General features: G+C 37.0%; 1 protein-coding gene across 7 annotated transcripts in view; it reads right to left on the bottom strand.

The window, feature by feature from the left end:
* Nucleotides 1-24184, bottom strand: part of MAP3K7 (mitogen-activated protein kinase kinase kinase 7) — a 72966-nt gene extending 48782 nt beyond the window's left edge. For 4 of the 7 annotated variants that reach the window (XM_021693647.1, XM_044917645.1, XM_044917646.1 and 1 more), the window contains exons 1-5: nucleotides 23891-24037; nucleotides 10012-10122; nucleotides 7227-7292; nucleotides 6683-6728; nucleotides 5213-5351 (exon numbers count right to left, since the gene is read on the bottom strand). In XM_021693647.1, the coding sequence (XP_021549322.1) occupies nucleotides 5213-5351; nucleotides 6683-6728; nucleotides 7227-7292; nucleotides 10012-10122; nucleotides 23891-24010 (482 nt within the window). In that variant the 5' untranslated portion in view covers nucleotides 24011-24037. Of the gene's footprint in view, nucleotides 1-5212; nucleotides 5352-6682; nucleotides 6729-7226; nucleotides 7293-10011; nucleotides 10123-23890 lie in introns of all 7 variants that reach the window. The other 3 variants (XM_044917644.1, XM_021693648.1, XR_002480524.1) reach the window with 1 other exon arrangement.
* Between the last annotated feature and the right edge of the window lie 1642 nt (nucleotides 24185-25826).

The raw sequence follows: 25826 nt of genomic DNA, 5'->3' as shown, positions 1-25826 counted from the left end.
TTTATAGTGAATTCTCTCGGGTTTTGTTTCAAAACATCTTTAACTCACACCCTTCTCCTTAAAAACTAATTTAGGGCCAGTACACTATTTTCTCTCAGCTCTGTGAAGTTATGATTCCAGTTTTCTAGCTTCCACTAATGGTGCTGGAAACTATACTTCAGTCTGGCAATCCTTTGTAGATAATCTCTTTTCTGATTAGCTGATTTAAAAATCTCCCTTTTGTTTTTGTTGTTCTGTATCCTAAGGTGTGTCATAGGGTAGACTTCTTTTCATTTATCCTGTTTAGAAATCATACCTTTGTTCAGAAAATCCCTGGCCAATCCCTCTTGAATTATAAACTCTCTCCATCCTATTTTCTTCTACTGGAGTTCTGTGTTGTCTGTCCTGTCTTTCCTTTCCCTGTGATCCTTAACCTACCATTTTTCTCATTTATTTGTTTGTGTTGCATTCTGGGTAACTACAGATCTATCTCACAGCTCACCAATTCTCTTGTCACCTATTTCAGATCTGCTGTTTAAAATTTTTAATTATTCCTAAATGTTGTATTTCATTCTTTCGGTCATTTTACATAGTTTATTCCTTGCACATTTTAATTCTTCTCTTTAGTAAATAATATAAGCATATTTACATTATATTCCATATTGATAATTCCAAATAACGGGAGTCTTAATATTTGAGGGCTTAATTCTGCTTTGTGTTATTTCTGCTGACTTTTACTCATGGTAACTTGGACACTTACGGATGTGGTAATTTTTATTGTGGCTTTATATCTGATTGATTTTAATCTGGAATAATTAAAGGCCTGAACTGAACACAGGACTTTAAAATGGAGTTTCACTTACTATTAGATGCTCTGGGACCCTACCAATCCCAAACCTTTTAAATCTGTTTTGTTGGGATTTTTCTTGATTGTGCAAGTAGGGCAAATTCAAACTCACAACAACATGTGGGGAGGCCTCTGTTAAGAAATAAATGTTTGCCAAGTCAGAAAACTGATAATGTTTCTAGCCCACTTTTTTTTTAAAGATTTTATTTATTTGACACAGAGAGAGAGAGAGAGAGAGCCAGAGAGCACAAGCAGAGGGAGAGGGATAAGCAGGCTCTGCACTGAGCAGGGAGCCTGATGCAGGGCTCGATCCCAGGCCCCTGGGATCATGACCTGAGCGGAAGGCAGACACTTAACCATCTGAGCCACCCAGGTGCCCCTCTAGCCCACTTTTAAGTTGTTCCCTCCAGGGATCCTAAATTTATGGAGATCTCAGTTCTGCTACTTCACCAGGTGCAGAACAAAGGACCTATCTCCAATTACACAAGAGCCATTAACATGGGGGCTCTACATTTTTGATAAAGACAGTAGAGTCCCTTAGCTTCCATGCTTGGATTAAATTCTCTCAGGATTCAGTGCTTTCCATTTTTTTGCCCTGGTGATTTCCCTTATTTTCTTGTAAAATCACCTAATCATGTAAAAGGATATTTGTTGTCATATGCAGTATCTCTGGGTGTTTGTTGTAGGATGGTTTTTTAGTTGATCTGGTTCGCCATAATGCTGAGTGTCAAAATTCTTATCATGTGAGCCTAAGAATCAAAGCCACATTTCTATACAATCTCTACCAACAAACACATATTGTTAGGATTTAAATGCATAGATAGCATGGCTTAACTTTATGTGCTTTTCAAACTAGGTTATGAAACCTTGGCACTGTATCAGTGTATGCCAGGATAAGTGGCAGGAAGCCTACAGAGTCCTAGGTTAAAGCTAGCAGTTCTCCCTGGGCCATCACTTCTACTAAGTTTTAAATATTTTCAACATCTTAACATTGACTTTAAAACAAATTACATAATATACGAAGTTGAATGCAAAATTTACATGCAACACTCCTAAAGGAGGGTTATTTGGGCTCTGTACCTAGTCTTAGAACTGCTGACGTTGTATTATATCATAACTTTGTTCTGGGGGGGTAGGAAAGTTTGAGAAGCACCAACTTAGGGCATTAAAAACTTTTCAGATTCTCAAAACATAAAATGATTCAGTAGCATTGTATTTTCTAAAAACAGCTCTATAAATCAAGTCTTCCAAGTCTAAGATTGCTTATAAGACCAAGAATAGTTTCAAGTACTTACTTAAGAGGTAATAGGGAGTATTATTTATCTATTAAAAATAAAGAGGTTAAAAAAATAAAGAGGTAAGTATTTGAATACAGTGATATGAAAAGATGTCCATGTAAGTGAAAAAAAAAGCAACATTATATACAGTATAACCCATACATGGTTAAAAAACAAAACAAAATAGTGGTTACCTTTGAGGAATAGGAGGCAGGGAAGACTTGCTTTATATTTTTCTAACTATTTGAATTTTTTTTTAATCACGAACATATATTATTTGAAAATAACAATATATAATTAAAAAAAAGTAAAATAAACCTATAAGGAAGAAGGAAAAAAATAGTCCTTACAATCACCAAGTATTATACCCTTATTTAGGTTTTCCTCTTGATGACAAACAGAAATAAAGGTAAGTTGTACCATCACACTGTAGTAATATTCAACAGCGGTATATGGGGTCCATTGAAATTAAAATTTTAATAAATTCTTTGTATATACTTTTATACTAAAATGCTAACTGGAGAGATTATTTAGAAATTTGTTTCTTTTTAGTCCAACATGACTAGGATAAACCAGATACACTGCTATACACATCTCCATAATGTGACAAATACTCCTATGATAACTGAAGTGGAAAGAATGCTAGGGCCATCTGGGTGGCTCAGTCGTTAAGCGTCTGCCTTCGGCTCAGGTCATGATCTCAGGATCCTGGAATCGAGCCCTGCATTGGGCTCCCTGCTCAGCCCCGCATCGGGCTCCCTGAAAAGCCTGCTTTTCCCTCTCCCACTCCCCCTGCCTGTGTTCCCTCTCTCGCTGTCTCTGTCAAATAAATAAATAAAATCTTAAAAAAAAAAAAAAAAAAGTGTAAAGAATGCTAAATGCAATTTACCTTTATATGCACTTCAACAAAAAATTTCCTGTTTTACTGTTCTTGTTCCAGCTCTAACTACTCTTTACCCAAGAAAAGAACTGTAACTGGTTTTCCTTGTTTCATCTTGGTAGATTCAAGATAATTTTCTGAATGACTTTTATATTATTACTATTTCATAATTAGTACTCCTTCACTAAGATTTTAATAGGTCACCAGCCATGAGCATGACATTTAAGGCTCACTGAAATATGAACCTAAATGATCTTTGTAGGCTTACGTTCACAAGGCTGGGACCAAAAACACTTTTATATCCGAAGTACATGCGAATGAACCTGCAAAAGATGAATAAAATAGGGGCACAAGCACAAGTTGATATTATGTAAAATACCCAACCAAATCATCAGGTGCCTTCTTTATATGCCACTATGAGGAATTCTTCCTGACCACAGAATCCACAGGTTTTCTAGTGACAATAACATAATACGTGTGCTTGTATATATATAATTATATATGAAAACATAGTCATTTCAAAGAATTTTCTTTTTTCCAGTACATTCTGAAAAATCAATTCTAACTCTAAAGCCCAGTTTGTATACTGGATGTCCCCAAAACAATCTGCAATACTATAGGATGGGTGCAACCATAAGGATGCCCAAGAGGAATGAATGACCTAAGCCAGACTTTCTGTAAATATACTGATGGTATTTATTAGCAAAAGGAAGAGTCTGTATCTACAAATGATTTTAGTAGGACATAACTGGTCCAAGTAGGTTGGTTAAGTAAATCTAATATTTATGGATTTATGGGGTATGGGTAGAGGGAGAATGAAGGTAGTCATTTTAGTTGTATAATTATGAATAGAAAAGATGTTGGAAAACTGAAAAGACCTCCTTTTGTGAGATATTTTCATGTATATTGCTTAACAATAGTCAGTTATTCCAAAGCCAAGATATGACATAATGCAGAAGAAAAAGGATACTTCTGAGAGTCCCATCTGATAGTTTCTGGCTCTTCCAGGAAAAAGATGCTTTGTACCTGATGCTACTGGTCAATTTGTTGCTGGATAAGAGCTATGATTCTCATGAATTTGTTTTGATAATTCAGCTGTGTGTTATTAAGAGGAGCAAAAGAGGACTGAATCTTCATAAAAAGGAAAAAAAGACAAAGTGATTTCTTCTTCACTAGCCAAGATAGGTAGCTAAGGCAATAGCCTCAGGGAGTCAAGTTAAAAAAATAAAAGTGTCATGAATCTGGGTCTTAAACATTATTTGACCAGGGACCTGGGGAAAGAGAAATCAGTTTAAGCCTGAGAGTAGAAATAAGGTACACTAGTGAGAACAGTCATTCCAAGAGCTGAAACCTATGTAGAATGTATCAGATTAGACATGAGAGTGACAAGTTGTACCCAGAAGGGATACTTTAAAGCTACCTGTATCAAGAGAATGCAATACTTGAGACTGATTACCTATGGGAAACCTCTTATATGAGGACTGATGTGGTGACGGGGGAGTGGGGAGAGAGAGAATGGCATATGGACTTTTTTTTTTTTACTGTCACAAGTGGATAAAGAAGAAATAAAATCAGAGAGAAAAGGGGACAATACCACATGTATGTTTCCTTTAATTGAGTACCTATGCAAACAAAAAACCCCCAAAGTTTCAGCCTTTTAAAGTACTTATTTAGGAAGTTTTGAAGTTCTTTCAAAGTCCTAGGATCCTTAATATGAGGAAATCCAGAATATTTCAATTTCTACCCAGATGCCGGAAATATCCTTTTGCCTTCCTCTAAAATGACAAATAATAACCACTCTGTAAATTTTAACCATTCTGTAAAGAATGTCTACTACATGTGGACATTGTACTAGCTATTAGGAATATAGTGGGGAATAAGACAAATTTGTTTCTGCTCTTACGGAACTGTCTGGGGGCAACAATATATACAGCAGGCACAAAATAAGATTTATAGGCTAACCGATTGTAGAAGTATGCTAATCTACAGCAGGAGTTATTAAAAAAAATCTGACTAAAATTAAAATCCTACTAAAGACAACATTTTAAAATGCAAGCTTAGATAAATGACTAAATAATGAAGGTGAGTTAAAAATAAACACTCTCAAACAAGCCAAAAGGGAAGAGAAAAGAGAAAGTAAAGTGAAAAAATTAGCTGGAATAAGGAGGGGGGGGGGGGGCGGGGGGGTGTGGGAGAGACAGAGATAGACACCACACTATTAGAACTTACTTTGGTGGTTTCAGGTCCCTGTGAATTAGAGCTTTGGGTTGCATGCTGTGAAGATAAGCCACTCCTTGGGAACACTGTAAACACCAACTCATTGCATGGGCAGCAGTGTAATATGGCAATGGTTCAGCACCATGCAGCACTGCAAAAGAAAGGCACAAACTAAAAAGAACTTTATTGCATATAACAAAAGACACAAGGTGAATGTGAGCACTATTGGAACACATGACTGGGTATTTTTCTACACATGCTCCCAACAGTCCTGCTTTTAATTCTTTCCTAAATACAAAGATGGAAATATCTAATAATTTCAAATGGGTAACTACCACATAAGTACCTAAAATGTAATAGTACTTCTATTAAATGTTATACATACACTCTAGCAAAATTAATATGAATTACCACACTTTTCCACATTGACAGTCTTTCACACAATAATATAAATTATAAGCAATGTGATGGCATGCTACTATAGGAGAGATACAGAGAAGTAGTACAAAAAGAAATAAAACAAAGTGTATCAAGATGTTTACAATTATGCTTTCTACAATAGCTAAAAACTAGAAATAGTTCAACCAAGTAAGACAATGGAGTATTAGAGATACCCATTAACAATGATGAACACATGAGCAGTAAATATAAATAAAAATTTAAGTAAAATGTTAATTTAAAAAATAAAATGCAACCATTTATTTCATATAAAGGCAACAATTAATATATTTACTATATGGCTGGTGTTTCTTTTTTTTTTTTTTTTTTTTAAAGATTTTATTTATTTATTTGACAGAGAAAGACACAGTGAGAGAGGGAACACAAACGGGGAGTGGGAGAGGGAGAAGCAGACTCCCTGCCGAGCAGGGAGCCCGATGCGGGACTCGATCCCGGGACTCCAGGATCATGACCTGAGCCGAAGGCAGTCGCTTAACCAACTGAGCCACCCAGGCGCCCTTGGCTGGTGTTTCTTAAGAGTGAAAAAGTTAGTTCTGTTCTATAAAAATAACTAAATGACCTAGTTCCTTTCATTGTTATAATTAAAATGTTTTGTGAAGTGAGTTTTCACAGTTTTATTTTTTGTAAAGACAGCAATTTAAGCAAAATGAAATGGAAGAAAGTATGGCTAAAGAGTTCTCAAATGAGGAGGCTCAAAGCTAAGAGAGGGCAAAAAGAAAAACATTAAAAGTATGAAGAGATTTTAAAATCTATTTAAAAAGCAAATTTTACTTCACTTAAATGCTTTTAACATCATGAAAAGTACCATCAATTGAAAAGATTGATATACTTAGACTTCTAAATTTCACATACTAATGTTGTAGCATCTCATTTTTTCATTTCTAATTTTAGATTTTTTCTTAATTACCTCCTTTTGAGATTCTGAAGGTAAACTGTGAAGAATATTAAGTAACTAACGGTGTGTATTAAAAGCTTTTCAATGATTTTACTCTGCTAGATAAAGACAGGTCTAATGACACTCACCATTATATAAAGAGCCCCCTTCAGCATATTCCATCACAAGACACACCTAAAAGAAACATATGTCAGTATAATAATTAACCACAGGGCTGTAACATCTTAGGTGACTTGAGAGATAACTGAGTTCAATCTTTAATTTTATAAATGCATTAAAAATTATTCTTTTGGTCCCCACTATGTGAATGGTACTAACGGAAAAAGAAGGGGATCTATGATCTAAGGCCTTGTCTTGTAAGGGCCCACTGTCTAAGAGTGGGGGTGTATGTAAAAACATAATTGCAAGTCCTCTGAGAACTTTCTCCAGTGCTGAGTAGATGCTGTCGCAGAACATCATAAGCCTCATAAGATGAGGTTATTGGATAAGACCTCCCAAGATAACTCCCCTCCAATATACTGTGTTGCTAACAGACTAGAAACAAATACATAAAATCTAATTTTTTAAAAAAATAACATAACAGATCAAAATAGTTTCATAAACTACACACCTGCAAACATTTACTATGTCAATGCTTATGAAGAGGTGACAATGAAAAAGTGACAAACTTACGGGATTCAAGCAGGCTCCATATAGCTTTACAATATTAGGATGGTTCACACGGGATAACTGTCGAAGCTGTAACAAATTAAGGTTTCTTTTAAAAGATGCTAGCTTTTGAGGAACTGATTACATTACATCATTACAATTTCAGGGTGTACAAAACATCAGTTTAATCATTCAACAATCATTATTTACTATGTAGCAGGCACTGTGGTATAAATGGCTGCCCAGAACGGCAAAGATTCCCTGCCCTAGAGCTCTCATACTTTACTTGGGAGACAGGCATGTAAATAAATAATTAAGACCAAATGCAAAGTGCTATAACAGGAGTTATGAACAAGCCACGATAAGTACAAATAAGAAAAAATAAACTTTAACAAGAAACATTAGGACACCATCCCAGAGATGGCACTGAACTTGGTTATCCAAGGCAGAAGAATCTATGTCACTGTCATCACCTTCAGAGCTACGGCTGCACAGTCTACCTAACTCTGTGCCAGGCCCTGGTGGGCACTTGATAGATTCTGTTTAATTCTCACAACTCTGCAAGAGCGGTATTGTCATTTCTACCTTTAAGAAAAACGGACCTTTAAGATAAGGCTCAGAGAGGGTTAAGTGAGCGGCTAAATAGCCTACGGCTACCGCCAGGCTTTGAACTTTGGTCCATCTGACTTAAAATCTGCACTCTTTCTGCATATGTGTATTGTCTTCTCTACGTCCTTCTCCCATCTCTTGAATTAACTGCCTTCTGTCCATTCCCACGATCACTGCCTTAGTAATTCTTCCAACATGAACTGCTGCAGTAATTACTAGGGTATTTTCCTAGCTGTATTCCCTACTTCCTTGTGGTAGTACCAGGTACCTATGCAAATAGTCCTCCCCAATCCAAAGAATCACACCGAGGTCAGTGAGAGGTTTGGCTGTACTGTCTCTCTCTTGCTCTACACTTGAAACTTCTATTAATGTGTCCCTCCAAACTGCACCTTACTCTCTTTCTTCTCCTCTCTTTTCTGTCTTTCCCCGTCTCTTCCTCTTCTTCTCTATTATCCACACTATACTGCTGGCTCATATGAAGTCCACTAAGGTAAACCTTTTTACTATATGCTACTAGAAAGCTGTATTTCTCTACAGTGAACATTTGTGTATTTTCAGTCCTAACACAACAATTAATATCACTATTTATTATACACAAACATATATTTATTGTATTTCATCTTCTAAAGGTTTAGCACTGAGGTTCGGATAGCAGCTTATGTAAGCATTTATTTCTGCTCCTTCCCCAAATCCCACCAAGATATTAAAGGCATTTTTTCAAGGCACAAATTCAGAAGAATAAAGAGAATGTGAAATGAGAAAATAGCACACATTTTTGGAAGTTGGAAAGCAAATGACTAGCAATAACTGACACAGCAGACTTAAAAAAAATGAGAAGAAGTGAGCAGAAACTAGATTAAGCTCATAAAACCTCCAAAGGGTTGGGACTGGTGGTAGTACCAGGTACCTATGCAAATAAGCCAACAAAGGAACAGAGAGATTAGCTGAAAGGCAGACCAGATTCTCTCCCTTCCTGACTTCAGTTTAGTGACTGCCTCTTTATCATCCCAACAATTAGAGGTTGATTCTTTGATATAACAAAGAGTCTCTGGATTGGGGGACACCAAACAAAACTAAGGGATGAGCTCAAAGTAGTTGCCTCTGAGAAGCAGAAAACTTGATGGGAGGAGGTCTAGGGGATTAAAGTTTTTAAAATAAGACTATGTGGAGAACTATTTGACAATCTGAATTACCTGTACATATAACCTCGATAGAATTTTTTCATCCAAGCTATTACAATCTTTTTGACTCCTAATTCTTAGCATTTAACACGTATGCTTTTAGCTAGTTTTGTGAAAGTGCCAATGCACTTTTAGACCTTATCTAAACCATAAACAAAAATCATGAATAAGGCAAGGCTGAGGCCACTCTTGGAGCACAGTACCAGAGATCATCTTTTCTTCATGAGGACCCCAAACTATCAGCATTTCTCAACTCATTCAATTAATTACAAAAATCCACTTTATCATATCCTAAGTTTTCATTCTCCATATTATACATTTAAAAATATCATAAAGTATATTTGCAAGTTATAATTAAATACAATCACAGATATAAATTCAGAAAGGTTTGTAAGGTAAAGACCACTTATCCATTGGCCAATGAGGAAAAAACCCCACAAATTTAAGGAACTGCCGTCATCTAATATACAAAATAGTATAAAATTAATAAAGAATAAATCTGACAATACAATTACTATTGATTATTGAATTCTCCTTCATCATCAAATCTGTAAGAGAAAAGAGTTCTAGATTTTCATGCTAAATGAGAAAAAAATTAAATTTAAAATTATTTCCCTGTAAAGTGATCTCATTTGAATTTCTAAAAATATTCAGTCAAAAATGAATGCATAAAATTTCCCTTCTTAATTTTAGATAATGGGAGAGAATACCATTTCCTTTCTATTTTAAAATTTAAATCCTATGCCTTGAAATAGATCTGAATTACACGGATGAGACTGTATTTTAATTCAGGGATGAATTCATTTATGTAGTTAAGAGTCTTCCCCCCCCCCCAATTTTTAATCAGAATTAAGAGTGTGAATGAAAAATGTTTCTACAGCATTATCTTTGGTTCAACCAAATTGCTGAGGTTCAAGTATACAGAGAAATGACAACTGGGAAACAACTTTTTCATAATATTAAATTCACAGAGTATCTTAGGTAAAGAATTATATATTAGAAACAACAATTCAACTTACCTCTACAATAAAAGCTTTCCTCTCAGATTCACTTTCTATTTGTTTAATAGCAACATCTTTTGCTCTCCACTTAGCTTTGCAAACCACTCCAAAGGCTCCTCTTCCAACAACCTGAGTTAAAACAAAACAAAAACCAAAAATACCCATGAGAATCAGAAATAAATAGATCCTGCCCAACATATAAACACTGAAGCCGACGTGAAAGATTTATTAAAAGATTTAGAAATCATCACTATCTGGATTTGCCACCGAGCAAGTATAAAGTTTCATTAAAGTGAAGAAATAATGAAATGAACTTATCTCTATCTTTTTGAAAGTTTATGGTTTAGACAGCTCTTCACTGTCAGGTAAAACCAAACAACAAACAACAAAGACTCCTGGAGCAAGGAAACAAATTAAAACAGGCAAGATGAGGGAGAGGATAGAAAGATGATGTTTGGGAAAATAAATATAAAAAGCAAGAACATATAATCAATGTTTTTAAGCTATTTAAAAACAGCTTTTGAATAATTCAGTAGGGGTATGAAATGGAGGTGAAAGGACAAAAATACAGATGATAAAAGACTGGCCACTGTGAAGGCAAACAAAACATGGTATCACCTATACAACAGAATACATTCATCAAGAGAAAGAAATGAACTACTAATTGATACATGCCACAATGTGGATGAACACACTATGCTAAGTGAAAGAAGCTAGACATAAGAAACCACATACTGTATGATTCCATTGACATGAAAAGGCAAATCCATAGAAACAGAAAGTAAATCAGTAGTTGCTTGGTACTGACAGTGAAAACTGGGATTAACTGTAAATGGGTAGGATGAATATTAATTAAGGGGATGAAAATGTCTGAAAACTGATTTATGGTGATAGCTGCATAACTTGGTAAATTTGTACAAATGGCTAAACAGGTCAAGTGAATGAATTTTATGATATGTAAAATATCTCATTAAAGTTATTTTTGAAAGTTCTAAAGTAAAGATTGGCCATATGTTGTATTACTATTGACAGCTAAGTGATGGGTACCTCATGGGTTCATTGCTCTCTCACACTATGTTTTCTACTTTCACATATGTTTGAAATTTGCCGTAAAATAAAATCAACAAAAGAACAGTTTTGATCCTTGTAAAACAAAATCATTAGATTTTTATCACTGTAAAGGATCTTAGTTAAGTGTCATCTACTCCAATTTTTCAGCTTCCAATGTATCTAAGTACTTTGTGTCAATGTTTTTTCCTTAAGTGAAATATCTACCTCTCTTTTTACACACACTACCTCATTTACACAACCACAGGAGATAGGTACTAATGCTATTCTTATTTTACAGATAAAGTAACCTAGTTTTAAAGTAAACTAACTTGTTCAAGGCTATATTAGTAAAGAGCAGTTTGATGCCAGACAGTTTAACACCAGAATGTTAAGGATCCTAATATACACACATATATCTCTATTCTATGTCAGAAAAGTACCAGTTATCTTTCCTCGGAGAAATTTTCACTTTAGACAAACTTACAAGAACAAATCCCTGGGCACAAAGCTCTTCTGTAACAAAGCTGGCTATATTTACATCAGAACTCTTTTTAGAGTAAGAAGAAAGTGCTAATAACTACCAGGACAGTAGCTTGAAACTGGGATGTATGGCTACTCTAGCCATAGCTCAAATTCTATTTCATACATTACACAAAGCAGTATGGATATTTCTCATGTTAAATAATGTATAAAACTACCCAAATGGTTAACCATGTACCAGGTACTAGTCTATGCACTTTTCATGCATTAACACATTCTTCTCTATTTTATTTTGTCATCTCTAAGTGTTTTTTTAAGTTTTTAATTTTAATTCCAGAATAGTTAACATACACTGTTATATTAGTTTCAGGTGTACAATATAGTGATTCAACAATCCTACACATTATTCAGTGCTCATCATGGTAAGTGTACTCTTTAATCCCTGTCACCTATTTCACCCATCCCCTCTGGTAACCATGTTTGTTCTCTACAGTTAAGAGTATGTTTCTTGGGGGCGCCTGGGTGGCTCAGTCGTTAAGCGTCTGCCTTGGGCTCAGGTCATGATCCCAGGGTCATGGGATCGAGCCCCGCATCTGGCTCCCTGCTCGGCGGGAAGCCTGCTTCTCCCACTCCCCCTGCTTGTGTTCCATCTCGCTGTCTCTCTGTCAAATAAATAAAAATCTTAAAAAAAAAAAAAAAAAAAAGAATCTGTTTCTTGGTTTGTCTTTTTATTTTTCCTTGGTTCGTTTGTTTCTTAAATTCCACAAATGAGTGAAACCATATGGTATTTGTCTTTGACTGATTAGCTTGGCAGAATACTCTCTGGCTATATCCAGGTTGTTGCAAATGGCAAGATTTCATTCTTTTTTATGGCTGAATAATATTCCAGTGTGTGTGTGTGTGTGTGTGTGTGTGTGTGTACACGTACACACACCACATCATCTTTATCCATTTGTCAGTCGATAGACACTTAGGCTACTTCCATATCTTGGCTATTGTAAATAATGCTGCAATAAACCTGGGGGGGGGGCCATGTATCCCTTTGAATTAGTTTTTCATATTTTTTGGGTAAATACCCAGTAGTGCAATTACTGGATCACAGGGTAGTTCTATTTTTAACTTTTTAAAGAACTTCTGTACTGTTTTCCACAGTGGCTATACCAGTTTGCATTCCCACCAACAGTGCATGAGGGTTCCTTTTTCTCCACATCCTCACCAATACTTGGTCTTTCTTGTTGTTTTTGATTTTAGCTACTCTGACAGATGTGAGGTGATATCTCATTATAGTTTTGAACTGCATTTCTCTGATGATGAGTGATGTTGATCATATTTTCATGTGTCTGTTTGGCCATCTGTATGTCTTCTTTGGAGAAATGTCTGTTCGTGTCTTTGGCCCATTTTTTTAATTGGGTTGTTTTTGGGTGGTGAGTTATACCTCTTGTAAGAAAGAAACCAACATCAGTCATTTGCACTAGTCATCCAGTTACTTTAACATGAATGGGTACTGGCTAAACCTGGCACCATGAGAGTAAGGGAAAGAGCACATCTGGGCTCTAAACCCCAACAGACTTGAGTTTGAATATAGGTTCTGTCTACCTATTAGCTATTAATGCTGGGGAGATTAACATCTCTGCGCTTCTATTTTCTCAACAGTAAAAGGGAGATGCTTACAGTGTCCTCCATGATATTTATAGGGTTCATAAGAAAGCCAAAGCCATGCATTCTCTTAAATCCTACAAAAGAATAAGTGCTTAGAGTTAGGTATGAATCAGTGTAAGGAGCTATATTACTCATTTCTCTCACAATTAGCCATAATGAATAGCAAACAGGTCCTGAAACAAATTTCAACTTTATGGCAACATTAGGCTAAGAAGGTATGGATGGAGACCAGACTATCTATTGATATTACTATGAGATAATGATTATGAATTTAAAATATTCTTCAACAATGTACTTAAAAATACCTCACAGCAACTGGTACTTAGTAGGTCTCCTCCTGTTTCATTTTCCTATTCTCAGGAACGTCCATGCAGGAATTCCAAACATTACATTTGTGGATCATTCACTTGTCATAAAAACTGTTAGGTGTTGTATGACTAGTTGTGATCCACAAGTGCCATCTAGTGCTGAGATAATGGCTGAGTCTGAATTTTCAACTTAAAATCATGGGAACATAATGTGGACAAATGAGAATATGATAAACTTTCCTCCATTTGCTTAAGGAAGCAATTTTTGGGAATACTCTGAAATATAAAACAGGCATATACATGTAAGATGGGGGCCCATGGCTTTAAGAAGCCTCCACTCATGTTAGGGCTATAAGATACTTCACATATATAGTGAAACAACAGATACAAAATGATAGTAAAGAAAGTATAAGATATCTAAAGGTTGTATACATAAACTGAAATGCATGATAAAAAAAATAACTGCTATAAATTCAAAGGAGTGACGTTAGAAGCACAGAGTCAATGCTTAAAGAATTAAATTTCTGTGTATCTAATGATTCTGATCGCCAATTCCAGGGAATGAAGGGGACTTTCTTCACACCACCAAGCAATGCTCAGATACCAGCCGCATATCTTATAATTCAGTTCAATTCTGACACTATCTACCTGGACATAGCATCAGATCCTGCAGGTTAAGGGCTCAGTTCTATAAGACTGCCCCTTCCTCCCACAAACTTCAGATGCCAGTCACAAGCCCAGGTGTCACTTGTGCTTCTAACCAATGGTTACAGATTGGAGGTTCCAATGACTCCCTCCTTGGGGTCACTTAATTTGCTAGAATGGCTCATAAAACTCAAACATTTTACTTACTAGATTACCAGTTTATTATCAAAGGATATAACTCGGGAACCGCCAGATGAAGAGAACCATAGGGTAAGGTATGCGGAAAGGGTGCAGAGCTTCCGTGAGCTCTCCAGGCAAGTCACTCTCCTAGCACCTCTACGTGTTCACCAACCTGGAAGTTCTCTAAACACTGTTCTTTTGGATTTTTATAGAGGCTTCATTAGACAGGTATGATTGATTAAATCTCTGGTCACTGGCAAGTGATCTGACCTCCAGCCTCTCTCCTTTTATCTCCTCTCCCCTCCTTGGAGGTCAGGGGGATGGAACTGAAAGTTCCAACCTTCTAATCACAAAGTAGGTTCTCCTAGCACCAGCTCCCATCCTTTGGTAGGGTTCAAAAGTAGCCTCATTAACATAACAGAAAGAGAGAGAGAGATAGAGAGAGAAACATTTTTATATCTCTCTTCACTTAGGAACTTCTGAGGGTTTTGGGAGCTGTGAGCCAGGAACTGTGAAAAAGGCCAAATATATATAAGAAATATACTATTTGGTCATTCAGAATGCAGTATCAAAAAAACCTCCCATTTTCTCAAAAGGCATAAATGTAGAGACATTAAGAGTAACAAGAAATAAAGATAAAGAACTGACCTTGTGAGATAGAGAAATAATAAGACAAAACAACAGTGTTAAAATAATTTTTTAAATACTTAACAGCTGAAGTGAGCCAAAGGTGAGTCTGTGATAGTGGCTGAAGAAACACCTCCTCCCCTTCAGGAATAGGCTTAGGGATTCAGGATAGGTTTAGGGATTTGAGGGCAGAAAGGACTTATCCCTCCCACTTCTCAAAGAGATCCCTAAGAGAGGGCAGCCTCATGCAGCTTAGCTAACAAGGGAAGCTACAGATGATTGAGAATGCAAGGGAGACAGACAAAGGGAGGCCCTACTCAGGTTCTCTCAGCCCCAAGAGAACATGGAAATGATACAAAAAACTCTTGCCAAGAGAAAAGTGAGGCAACTGAAAATTAGAGTTTTCTGAACTGTTGGAAGGAGGCTATTGTAGAGCAAACTGTTGGAACCTATCATCCCAGGCTGTGGGATGGTAGATAACTCAAACACAGGGAGCTAAATGCAGAGCTCAGCTGAGTTTTGGAGAATCAATGAAAGCCAAGGGGGAAGGCCTAGTCAGTAAACAAGAGAAAAATAGGTTAAGTTCTCCTTTCAAAATGGGTAAAGGTGAGGTTCATGCCAAGAGAATAATAAACTTCATTTGTTTACTCCTTACACCAGTAGTTTTTGAATGTCTACTATATCCAGCTATGATTTAGGATACCAGAGATACAGCAATAAATAAGACAAAGGCTCTGATCTACATGGAATGTGCTTTTAATGAAGGGAGGTGGGGGGGGGAAGACAGTCAATAGACAAAAAGATGAATGAGAAAAATATCAGATTGCAAAAAAATGCCATGTAGAAAACAAAAAATGAGGATGACAGGACAAAGAGACTAGTGGAAACTTTGGGATGGACAGTATGCAAGGCCATCTGAGGAGGTTACTAACTTGATATCTGAATGATACAAGGAACCAATCAAAGAAGAAGAAACAAGTAATGTGAAGGCCCTAAAGAAGGGTGGAAATAATCCCTCACTCCCTATTCAACAATATTTGAACTCCATCTATAGACTAGGTGGTATCCTAGACACTCAAGATACAGAAGTGAATGAAATAAACCATAATCCTTGTTCCTACTGCTTATATTCTTGTGGAGAGAGACAAACCAAGAGGAAGCAAGATATACAAGAAAACACACATATTTTAGTAAATAACAAGTGTGCTAAGAAGAAAAGGAGAAAAATCTTGTGTGTACACACATGTATGCACTACCCACCCTGCCAATTTTAAACAGGGTAGTCCTGTAAAGCTGCACTGAGAAAGGTAACATTTTAGTGATGACCTAGAGAAACACTTGGAGGGTTTGGTGGGGGCAGTGCATAGTGGGAGAAGGGAAGAGTGATGCAAGATAAGCCTGAAGAGACAGGCACAGTCTGGATCCTGAATGGCTCTCTGCATCACAAAAAGGAGTTTGGATTTCAGTCTAAGTGCAATGGGAAGCAACAGGAGGAATTTAAGAAGGAAAGATGTGATATGATTTTTATTAAAAAAATCATTCTAGCTCTTACATGAAAAATGGATTGTAGGGAAGCTAGAATACATCGAGAGACTAGATAGGAGGCTATTATCGCAGCTTAAGCAAGAGAGAGTAGCTGTGAGGACAAGACTGATGGTAGTGCAGAAAAATGGGTGGATCTGGGATATGTTTGATAGTTAGGGTTAAATGAGCTCGGGAGCACCTGAGTGGCTCAGGTGGTTAAGCGCCTGCCTTCAGCTCAGGTCATGATCTCAGGGTCCTGGGATTGAGCCCCTCATCAGGCTCCTTGCTCAGTGGAGAGTTTGCTTCTCCCTCTCCCTCTGCTCCTCCTTCTCCACTTATGCTTCTTTCTCTCTCTCTGTCTCAAATTAAAAAGAAAAAAAACAAAGAGCTTGCTGATGGTCTGCACACAGCAGGATGGGTGGAGAGAAGGGATGAATCAAGGATCATGTCTAGATTAGGCAACAGCTTAATGAAGGAAAACAAAGAATGGAGCAAGCAGATTTTTTTTTTTTTTAAGATAACACATTTAGCAACTAAATAACAGCATTTAGTTGGTTATTTCTAGTCAATCAACTGGGTCAGATTACCAAAAAATAGTATCTAAATAATGGGGCCTTGGAACTGAGTTCTGAAGAACTTCAACATCTAGAACACAGAGGAGATAGAACCAGCAAAAACTGGGAAGGAACAGTCAATAATGTAGCAGGCAAACCAGAAGAGTGTCACAAGAAGCCAAGGGAAGACTTCTAAAAAGAAAGCAAATGCAAAAACAGCAAAAGCATTCATTCAATGGCTCTCAAAGTGTGGTCTCTGGATCAAAAGGATCAGCATCACTTGGGTATTTGTGAGAAATATAAATTCTAAGGTTCCAACCCAGAAGTACTGAGTCTGAGGGTAGGGTCCAGCAATCTGTGTTTTAATAAGCTCTTCAAGTGATTCTGGTTTGAGAACAACTTTAGGTTATATTAAAAACATAATTAACAGTGAAACAAAATACTCTGGTGGAAGCCATCACAGAGACCAGTTGATATTATCCATGAAAGTTGTCCAGAGCACTAAGAGGCCATCTTGGGCATGAAGAAAGGAAAAGGGGAATTCTTGTGAGCAACCCAATGTTTTTCTTGACATACAGGTCAGTAATAAATGAGTGGCATAGATGGCAAACTGATACACATTGGCAACTGAGGTAAACAATGAAAAACCTAATATCCAAATTACAAAACAAGGAAAGGAAGTCACTTTTTACTTACTACCAAATTTCTAATTCAAGTTGACAAATCAAATATGCTTTTTGGATTGCATTCATATCCAAATAACATAAGTTTCTTTGACACATTATCATTAACAATTATTTTGAATGACTGCTTTCCCCAAAGACCAATTTTCAGCAAGTGTGTAAAAAAGGGCACACATCCAAATTACAAGTTATCTCCCCCATCACACACATCCATACAAAATGGCAAACCCAGAAATAAATATTTTTTCACAATCCCTCATCTGTAAAAATAGAACAGAGGAATGCAAAGAGGACTTTGGTTTTAAAAGGGAAGTTAATTTAGAAATATTTCCTCCTAAATTTATGAATGTTTTCTAAATTAAAATGTTGTTAGATTAATTCGCTTATGATATGCATCTTTCCCCCTGTGGTGTAGTCTTCTAGGTTCTGGTTCCAAAACTTTAATTTCATATAGTAAAGCAGATTTAAATGTAATTTTTAAGTAAAAAATAGAACAGAAGAATATGAGAGAAAGTGTGAATATTTCCATGCAATTAATATTAAAAAATATAAATATCAAAATCAGAATTCATTCTGTGTGTGTGTTTAAAGAAAGCAACTCCTTTAATAACTAATTTCTTTAGGATGGAAGACTATTCCTTCATCCAAGTCATGTTATTAAAAACAAATGAACAGAGCGCCTGGGTGGCTCAGTTGGTTAAGCGACTGCCTTCGGCTCAGGTCATGATCCTGGAGTCCCTGGATCGAGCCATGCATCGGGCTCCCTGCTCGGCGAGGAGCCTGCTTCTCCCTCTAACCCTCCCCCCTCTCATGTACTCTGTCTCTCTCATTCTCGCTCTCTCAAACAAATAAATCTTTAAAAAATAAAAACAAATGAACAAAAAACCCACCTAAGTTATACAAAATGGAAAAGGATGCCCATATGCTCTTAATTTACTATGAAATAATTCTTCTTAATTGTCCCCAATTCATGTTATTTTTAGTTCAGTGACTATAGTTGTCACTTTGATTTGGCCCTGCTTGGTGGACTATGTGAATGGACCCTGGCTATGCTGCCACTGCTCTGGCTAGAAATATGGAACATGACAGAACAAGCATAGATCTTACGTTTATTCATTAGAACTTAGAGCCTCCAACTATTTCAGAACTTAGAACTTCAATATCTATTAATAAACTGTGGCAGAGCAGAACTCCCATCTGCTGACAAGACAGGGTTGATAACATAAAAGTAAAGCTTTGATTATTCAAACTTACTTTTGAATTTTCACGCAGTCTTTTAAAATCTGCCATAGACATCTGACCCAGTTAGTAGGCCTTTCTTTCAAATAATATGCCCATGTCATCTTTTAAGCCACACACACACAATATAAGTTATAGTGTGCTTATCTCTTCACTGCTAACAATTTCAGATTTCTTTTTTTTTTTTAAAAGATTTTATTTATTTATTTGACAGAGACACAGCGAGAGAGGGAACACAAGCAGGGGGAGTGAGAGAGGGAGAAGCAGGCTCCACGCGGAGCAGGGAGCCCGATGTGGGACTCGATCCCAGGACCCTGGGATCATGACCTGAGCCGAAGGCAGTCGCTTAACCGACTGAGCCACCCAGGCGCCCCAATTTCAGATTTCTAATGAAACCAATGATCATTAAGTTTCATATGGAAGAGTTTATTAATAATTCTGGATATCCACAATTAAATACTAACACATTTATAGACTCAGGTTTTTTTTCAGGCCACTATAAACAAGGTTTTTTCTCCATTATCAGTTGCCCATATACTTCTAAAACTACAAAATATACATCATTGCCAAAGTTCTTTCTACATTTCCCTTTAAAACAAAATGTTTGGGTCTCTGTAATGAAGCTTAACAACATATAAATACTGTAGTGATTATATGTGCCTTGCTCATACTATACTTTATGTCAGCACTGTAGGTCTCCCTTTTAAAAAGCAGCCACGCCAAATAGGGTCTTTTTAGGATTTTAGTGAAAGCACACTAATACATGGTTTACTTATAGCATCTACCCTTTACAGCATTTTTATTTTTTATTTATTTATTTATTTTAAGATTTTATTTATTTATTTGACAGAGACAGAGACAGCGAGAGCAGGAACACAAGCAGGGGGAGAGGGAGAGGGAGAAGCAGGCTTCCCGCGGAGCCGGGAGCCCGATGTGGGGCTCGATCCCAGGACCCTGGGACCATGACCTGAGCCGAAGGCAGTCGCTTAACCAACTGAGCCACCCAGGCGCCCCTACAGCATTTTTAAAACCCCTGCTAAACAAACTTATTTGCTAGGTATAATGGAGTATAACAGAATTAACATTTGGATAGAGAATCAGATTTCTAGTTTAAATGCTGCCTTAGCCAAATCACATACTTACTGCAACCTCTGGTTTTATCACATGCAGTATAAAAGAACTGGATGAGCACTAAATCCACATGATTATGCAGTGATAACTTCAACTACTCATTCAACAAATATTTATAGAAAAACTAGGTTCTCTACACATTGGTGTTTACAAGTGTGAATAAGGCACCTTACATTTTGCTGGGGGATACACAATTTTGCTTACTGGTTAAGTGCCACAAAGGATAACAGAACTGATGAAGATCTAGGTTACTCAGGGCAAGTTTCCCTAAGGAATAAACATTTGAGGTGGGACTTGGTGAGAGGAGCCAGCCCTGTGAAGTTCTTGGGGGAAGAGAATTCTAGGCAGAGGAACAAGTGCAAAGACAATTCACTTTTGTGCCTTTACCAATCTATGATGCTTACCTTATTCAAAATCTGGTTTCAAACTACTTTCCATTCAATGAAGTCTTCTGTGCTTAACCCTACTTTCAAATTATGGCTTCAGTGCTCGGTTATCTATAGCCACAGTTTTAAATTCATGGTTCTGAAAATGTTAATTATTAACTGCTCTGTGTTTATTCTAGTCTCACAATAAGTCAAACATTTCAAGAGAATCCTAGCATTCTTCTATTCATCTTCCACAGTATCTTAGCTGTATTCTACACAGAAGAGAATGCTCATTAAATGTGTAGGACCAATCACTGTAAAGAAAATCAGTATTTTGTTTCTCCATTCCCAGAATAAGGTTTGGTCAGAGTGCTTCAAAAAGAACTAAAGCAACACTGTATATCTAGAAGAAAGAGCAACTAACTCATGAGTGAGAAATCTCAAATTCGATTCCCAGCTCTACCATTTACTTAGACATGAGGTTTCTAGTAAATCAAACTCTATGACCATTTGTCAATATCTGTAAAATGGGGATATGTGTCCTGCCTAACCAGGGTTGGTTGGTCACCAACTACATTCCACAAGAGATCATGTAGAGCTTACTGTGGAAACAGAGCAAAAATACTGAAAATAATGAATGTGTTTTCATTTTAGAACTGGAAGAGATCTTAAATGATCATGTTTAATCCTTCATTTCACATGAGAAGTCAGACACCCAGAAAAACTAGGTTACCTGCTCAAGGCTACAGAAAATATTATGGTAGAATCAGTATGACATTCAATTTTTTAAAATACCCAGCCCAATACACTTTTTACCACACCGCACTGCCTTTACCATTTTTTGCAACCTAGTCTTCAATGTACATACCTCACAATTTATTCTAACATTCTCTTCCAGAATGGTAAAAACTAGGTGGCTTAAAAAAAAAGTTTTTAAGGTTTCTGAGGCTGAGACCTCACATAATTTGATATCAGAACTGAATTTAGGAAGTGCAGCCCTGGTATTACTGAGTCATAAGATTAGGAATGTAAGGATTACAATCAGCTGATGCCTTAAAAAGATGCACTAAAATATCTACTAAATGACTGCATATTTGGTCTGTGGTTGGAGTATTTTTCTTACACAGTTTCTAACTGAATCAATATAATGCTGCTTCAATTACATTGTTATTTAAGAAATACAGAATATAATTTTATTTATAGACAATGTATTTGTACTATTTAAAATACTAAAAGCAATGTAAAATACTTTTTGTTTCTGGTCATTTTCTTTGTTCTCTTATTTTTGATTTTAATCTAGAAGCAAAATCTAAGTTGAGAAATAGTTATTAACTGAGTGCCTATAGTACTCTGGATTATATAACACTGTTTTAATGTGTGCAAGTAAATGTAATGGGAATTATGTAATGTTTTCAACATTAGAAAGGTCCAAATTCAATCTTTAAAGTGAAAATAAATGGGGTATTAAAAAATGAAAACTAAACTAAATAACCAGCTAATTTTAGAAATTTTCATCTGAAAACAAAAATTTACTCCTCAGGAATGTCCTAAGTATACTAATAAAGAAAGGTTGAAACAATATCTAAACTGAAAGAAAAATCTTTAGAAACATAAAATTTCATCAGAAGTTAAACAGCTTTCCGCAAAGAGCAGTAAAATGATGAATGTCCCCTCAGTAACTTCCATTCTTCCAAAAGGCAATAATGTAAAATGCTTTAGAAAGTAGTGTGAGAAAATGAAGGTTGTAAGAATCAAATGATTTAAGTCTGTGAAAGCATTTAGTAGTACAAGTTATTATTATATAACAATTTGTAGTCTACAAGTACAGCAGTTTGCCACAGAGTAGACGTAAATGCTTATTTAAAAACTGCAATTCTTCTATACTGACTCATTGAATTTTTCTTAAAAAAGAAAGTTAGCCATGAAAGCGGATCAACTATCCACTTCTGAAAAAGGAATTTATCATAGCCTCAATAGAAAACACACACCCCATACACACAAATTCCCTCCTCTTTCCAAAATATGGGTCCTTCTTTTAGCCATGTGACCTTAAAGAGGGTCACTGTTCCTCTCTGGAACTCAGTTTTCTAGTAGTAAGTGTCAGGTACCATGTTGGGTGTTTTGATTTTATTGCCTAATAAGGAAGTATACAGATAAAATTAAATAGAAATTATTATCCCTCTTTTATAGTTAAGGAATAAAGCTATAATGCTCAAAGGGATTAGTTAGGAAACTTGCTTCAAATCACACTGCTAATAAGTAGTATACCTGATATATTGAACCTTCTAACTCCAAAGGCCTTGTTTATGCTACCTTGTAAAATGAGGCTGTTCTTAATGATTACTTTATGCCATAAAAAGATATGATTAAGGAATCCATTTTCTCCCAAAACATGCATAGAAAAAAAAATTATTTGTTGAATGATAATTATCTCACCACTTTAGCTTGCCACTGCCTAAAAATAATTTTGGATTTTTAAAGTAGAGATAACTCGTTGAAAGTCTATAACATAGGATACACAGTATTCTTTATGGCATATATACTGCAAAATATTTAATAAGTTTTAAAAATGAAGAATAAATGGTAACTGATACTATGTTCAACTAAAGCTTTAACACTTTCTAAAGTGTATCTTTAAAATATATATAGTTTTTACTTTTCTAAATTTTGTGGTCCTTAGAACCAATCTACTCTGTATATTTGAAAACAACATGTTAAAAGCACATTACTATCTTTCTCTAAGATAACTTAATACAGAATAAAGAATGATTTGGATTTTTTAAGAGCGATTTCTGGTTTGGTGTTATATTGTGGTTGTCACCGAAATCATTATCTCTTCGGAATATGCTACCTTGAAACATTTTTTCATCGTAGTTTACATTACTAATGGTAAAATTTATCCAAATTAGTCCAACTGAAGGCAGACCATTTAATACTATGACTACTGCTCTACAGAATAGGCGAAACAGAACCATTCGGTAGTTGGGGAAACACTTCATTTAGACATGATGATATATTTATTTATCAAGCATTTATTGAACACACATTACGTACCAGGCACTGAGCTATAAGTCGAACATAATACAATCGCTGGCCCTTAAGAACACCAAATCTCAGTGAACTGCAACTCCAAAACGACCATGGTCTTCGATGAATTTACTACATACACGTATTTAAGAACTGGTGGACCACACCATCTCACCAGTTCATCCTGCTGTTTCAGATGATCGAACTCCAGGCACCGGACCAAACACCAAAGTGCCGAAGCGAGGAAAAAGTAAGCTTTCCCAGAGCATCTGAAGGCAAAGTCCCCTCTATACCTAGCCTGTGTGGGGACTCCCGGGTGGACCCGACCGGGCCCAGAGAACCAGACGGGCCGGGGGAGGCACCTTAAGAGTCGGGACCACGCAAAGGCCGGTTCCGGTGCCCCCGTGCCGGGCCTCACTCACCTCTTCCACCTCGATCTCCTTGTAGTCGATCTCTTCAAAGTTGAGGACTTGGGAGGGGGCTTCGATCATCTCACCAGCCGAAGACGAAGAAGAGGAGGAAGCAGCGGAGGCTGTAGACATGATCCCTCGCGAAGCCCGGGGGGCCTGGGGAGGCTGCCACCCGGACACTCCGGGGGAGCCCCGCGCACACCCGCCTCCGGACCGACCTTCAGACTGAAGCCACGGCTATCCGTGGCGGGCACAGGGACAGCGGCCACAGCCGAGTCCCGGCTCCGGCTCCGCTGCGTTTTCCGCCGCCGGGCCCCGCCCACTGAACTTCCGGTTCCGGCCTGAAATCGGAAATTGGAGGAGGGCTGTGAGCTCAAGAAAGGGGAGGGGAGAATTTTGTGACTGAGACAGGGAAAGGAAGGACAGATTGGGGGTGGGGTGGGTGAGAGTGAGTGGCGGGCTTGGAACTGCAGAACAAATTTCGCGAGATCTTTATTAAAGGGCCTCAGCATCGGGTGATACCGCGAGAGCTGATGCGCTGACGTAATTAAAATGCGCGAACGGAAGTGGCGCGGAGTAGGATGAAATATTAATGCGGTTGGTCGTTCAGAGACCAGCGGGAAAGATAAAAGCTAAGGTTTCAACTCTGGTAAACTGTGTTAGGGCTCCGCTCCCTTTTCTCTCAGAGACCTGCGGACGGATGGGCTAGTGTTGGACTAAGTTTTTGTGACGAAGCTTTTTAGTTTAACCTCTAAGCTAAACTGAACTATTTAAGAAGCCTTGGGAAATGTGTTTCCCTCAATGCGGTGTATGGAAGGAAGCAGTTGCTACTGTTACTTTGAGCCAGTCCCTGATGCTGTAAGAGATTCTAAAGAGAATAATACAAAGCGAGTCAACGCATGTAACCTGAATAACACTGTGTAGGCTGAGTGCACACGAACAGAAGTTAATATTAGGTAAGGTAGATATTTATAACTTGGCATAACTTGTATTCATCTGAAGTTGTGGGTTGTATTAATTGTACTTACAGAGTGCGGAGCACTCAGGTGCTTTACGTTTATAATTTAATCATCAGTATCCTTGCAAATTAAATATTTTGGCTACCATTTTAAGGACATGAGAAAATAAGCTCAGAGAGATGAAAAAGATTATGAACCTCACAGGCTAGTAGAAGCTAGGTCAGTGTAGCTCCAAGGTGAATAGTGTTGCCTGTGTTGTGCTATCAATACCATTTTTAGTTTTAAACTAGCCTTTAAACTTTATTTAGTCGATTTGACCTAAAGCCTAACTGGGGAAATTGGAGTTAGAAATGAAGGCTTAAGGACCAAAGATGAAACCCTATAAATGTCAAATTCTAAGACTCAGTAGGGTAAGAGACAGAAAAGGAACAGTCAGGGAGAAGTGAGAGGAATGGTGATGGGAATATCACTGGGGGAGATCTTTCCAATTAAAGAGTAGCCAACCCAATAAATGCTGTACAGAAGTAAGTTAAACACATTTGGGATAGCAAATGGGTCATTGGATTTGGAAATTAAGTTTTGAACTGAAAAACATCGGTCATTTTTTTGTAGTTCTGGTAATAATGATAGTTTGGTGAATGGCTATAAAAAGAATGAAAGAATTTCTTCTCCATATACACCCTGGATGATACACAGTGTCTTGAATACCTAGACCACTTTTATGATGACTTCCAATCTCCCAATGCTCAAATATTACCTGAATTCCCAGCCTATTGAACATCTCTATTTAGGTGTAACTTAAGCACCTAAACTCAAGATTCCAAAAGCAAATGCAAATGTTAGCCACTACAAATGTTTTTCCGTGTGCATTTTCTATCTCTGTGAAGGATACCCTCCATCTACTCATTTGTCCAAGTGCGAAATCAGGGCTTTATTTCAACATTTAAAATGATGTTTAGTGCACTAATAACTGAACAGAAGCAGATTAA

This window comes from Neomonachus schauinslandi, chromosome 8, assembly GCF_002201575.2.
Source record: "Neomonachus schauinslandi chromosome 8, ASM220157v2, whole genome shotgun sequence".
Taxonomy (NCBI): Eukaryota; Metazoa; Chordata; class Mammalia; order Carnivora; family Phocidae; genus Neomonachus; species Neomonachus schauinslandi.
Note: the sequence above shows the minus strand (reverse complement) of the source record. Positions and strands in the feature narration are given on the sequence as shown.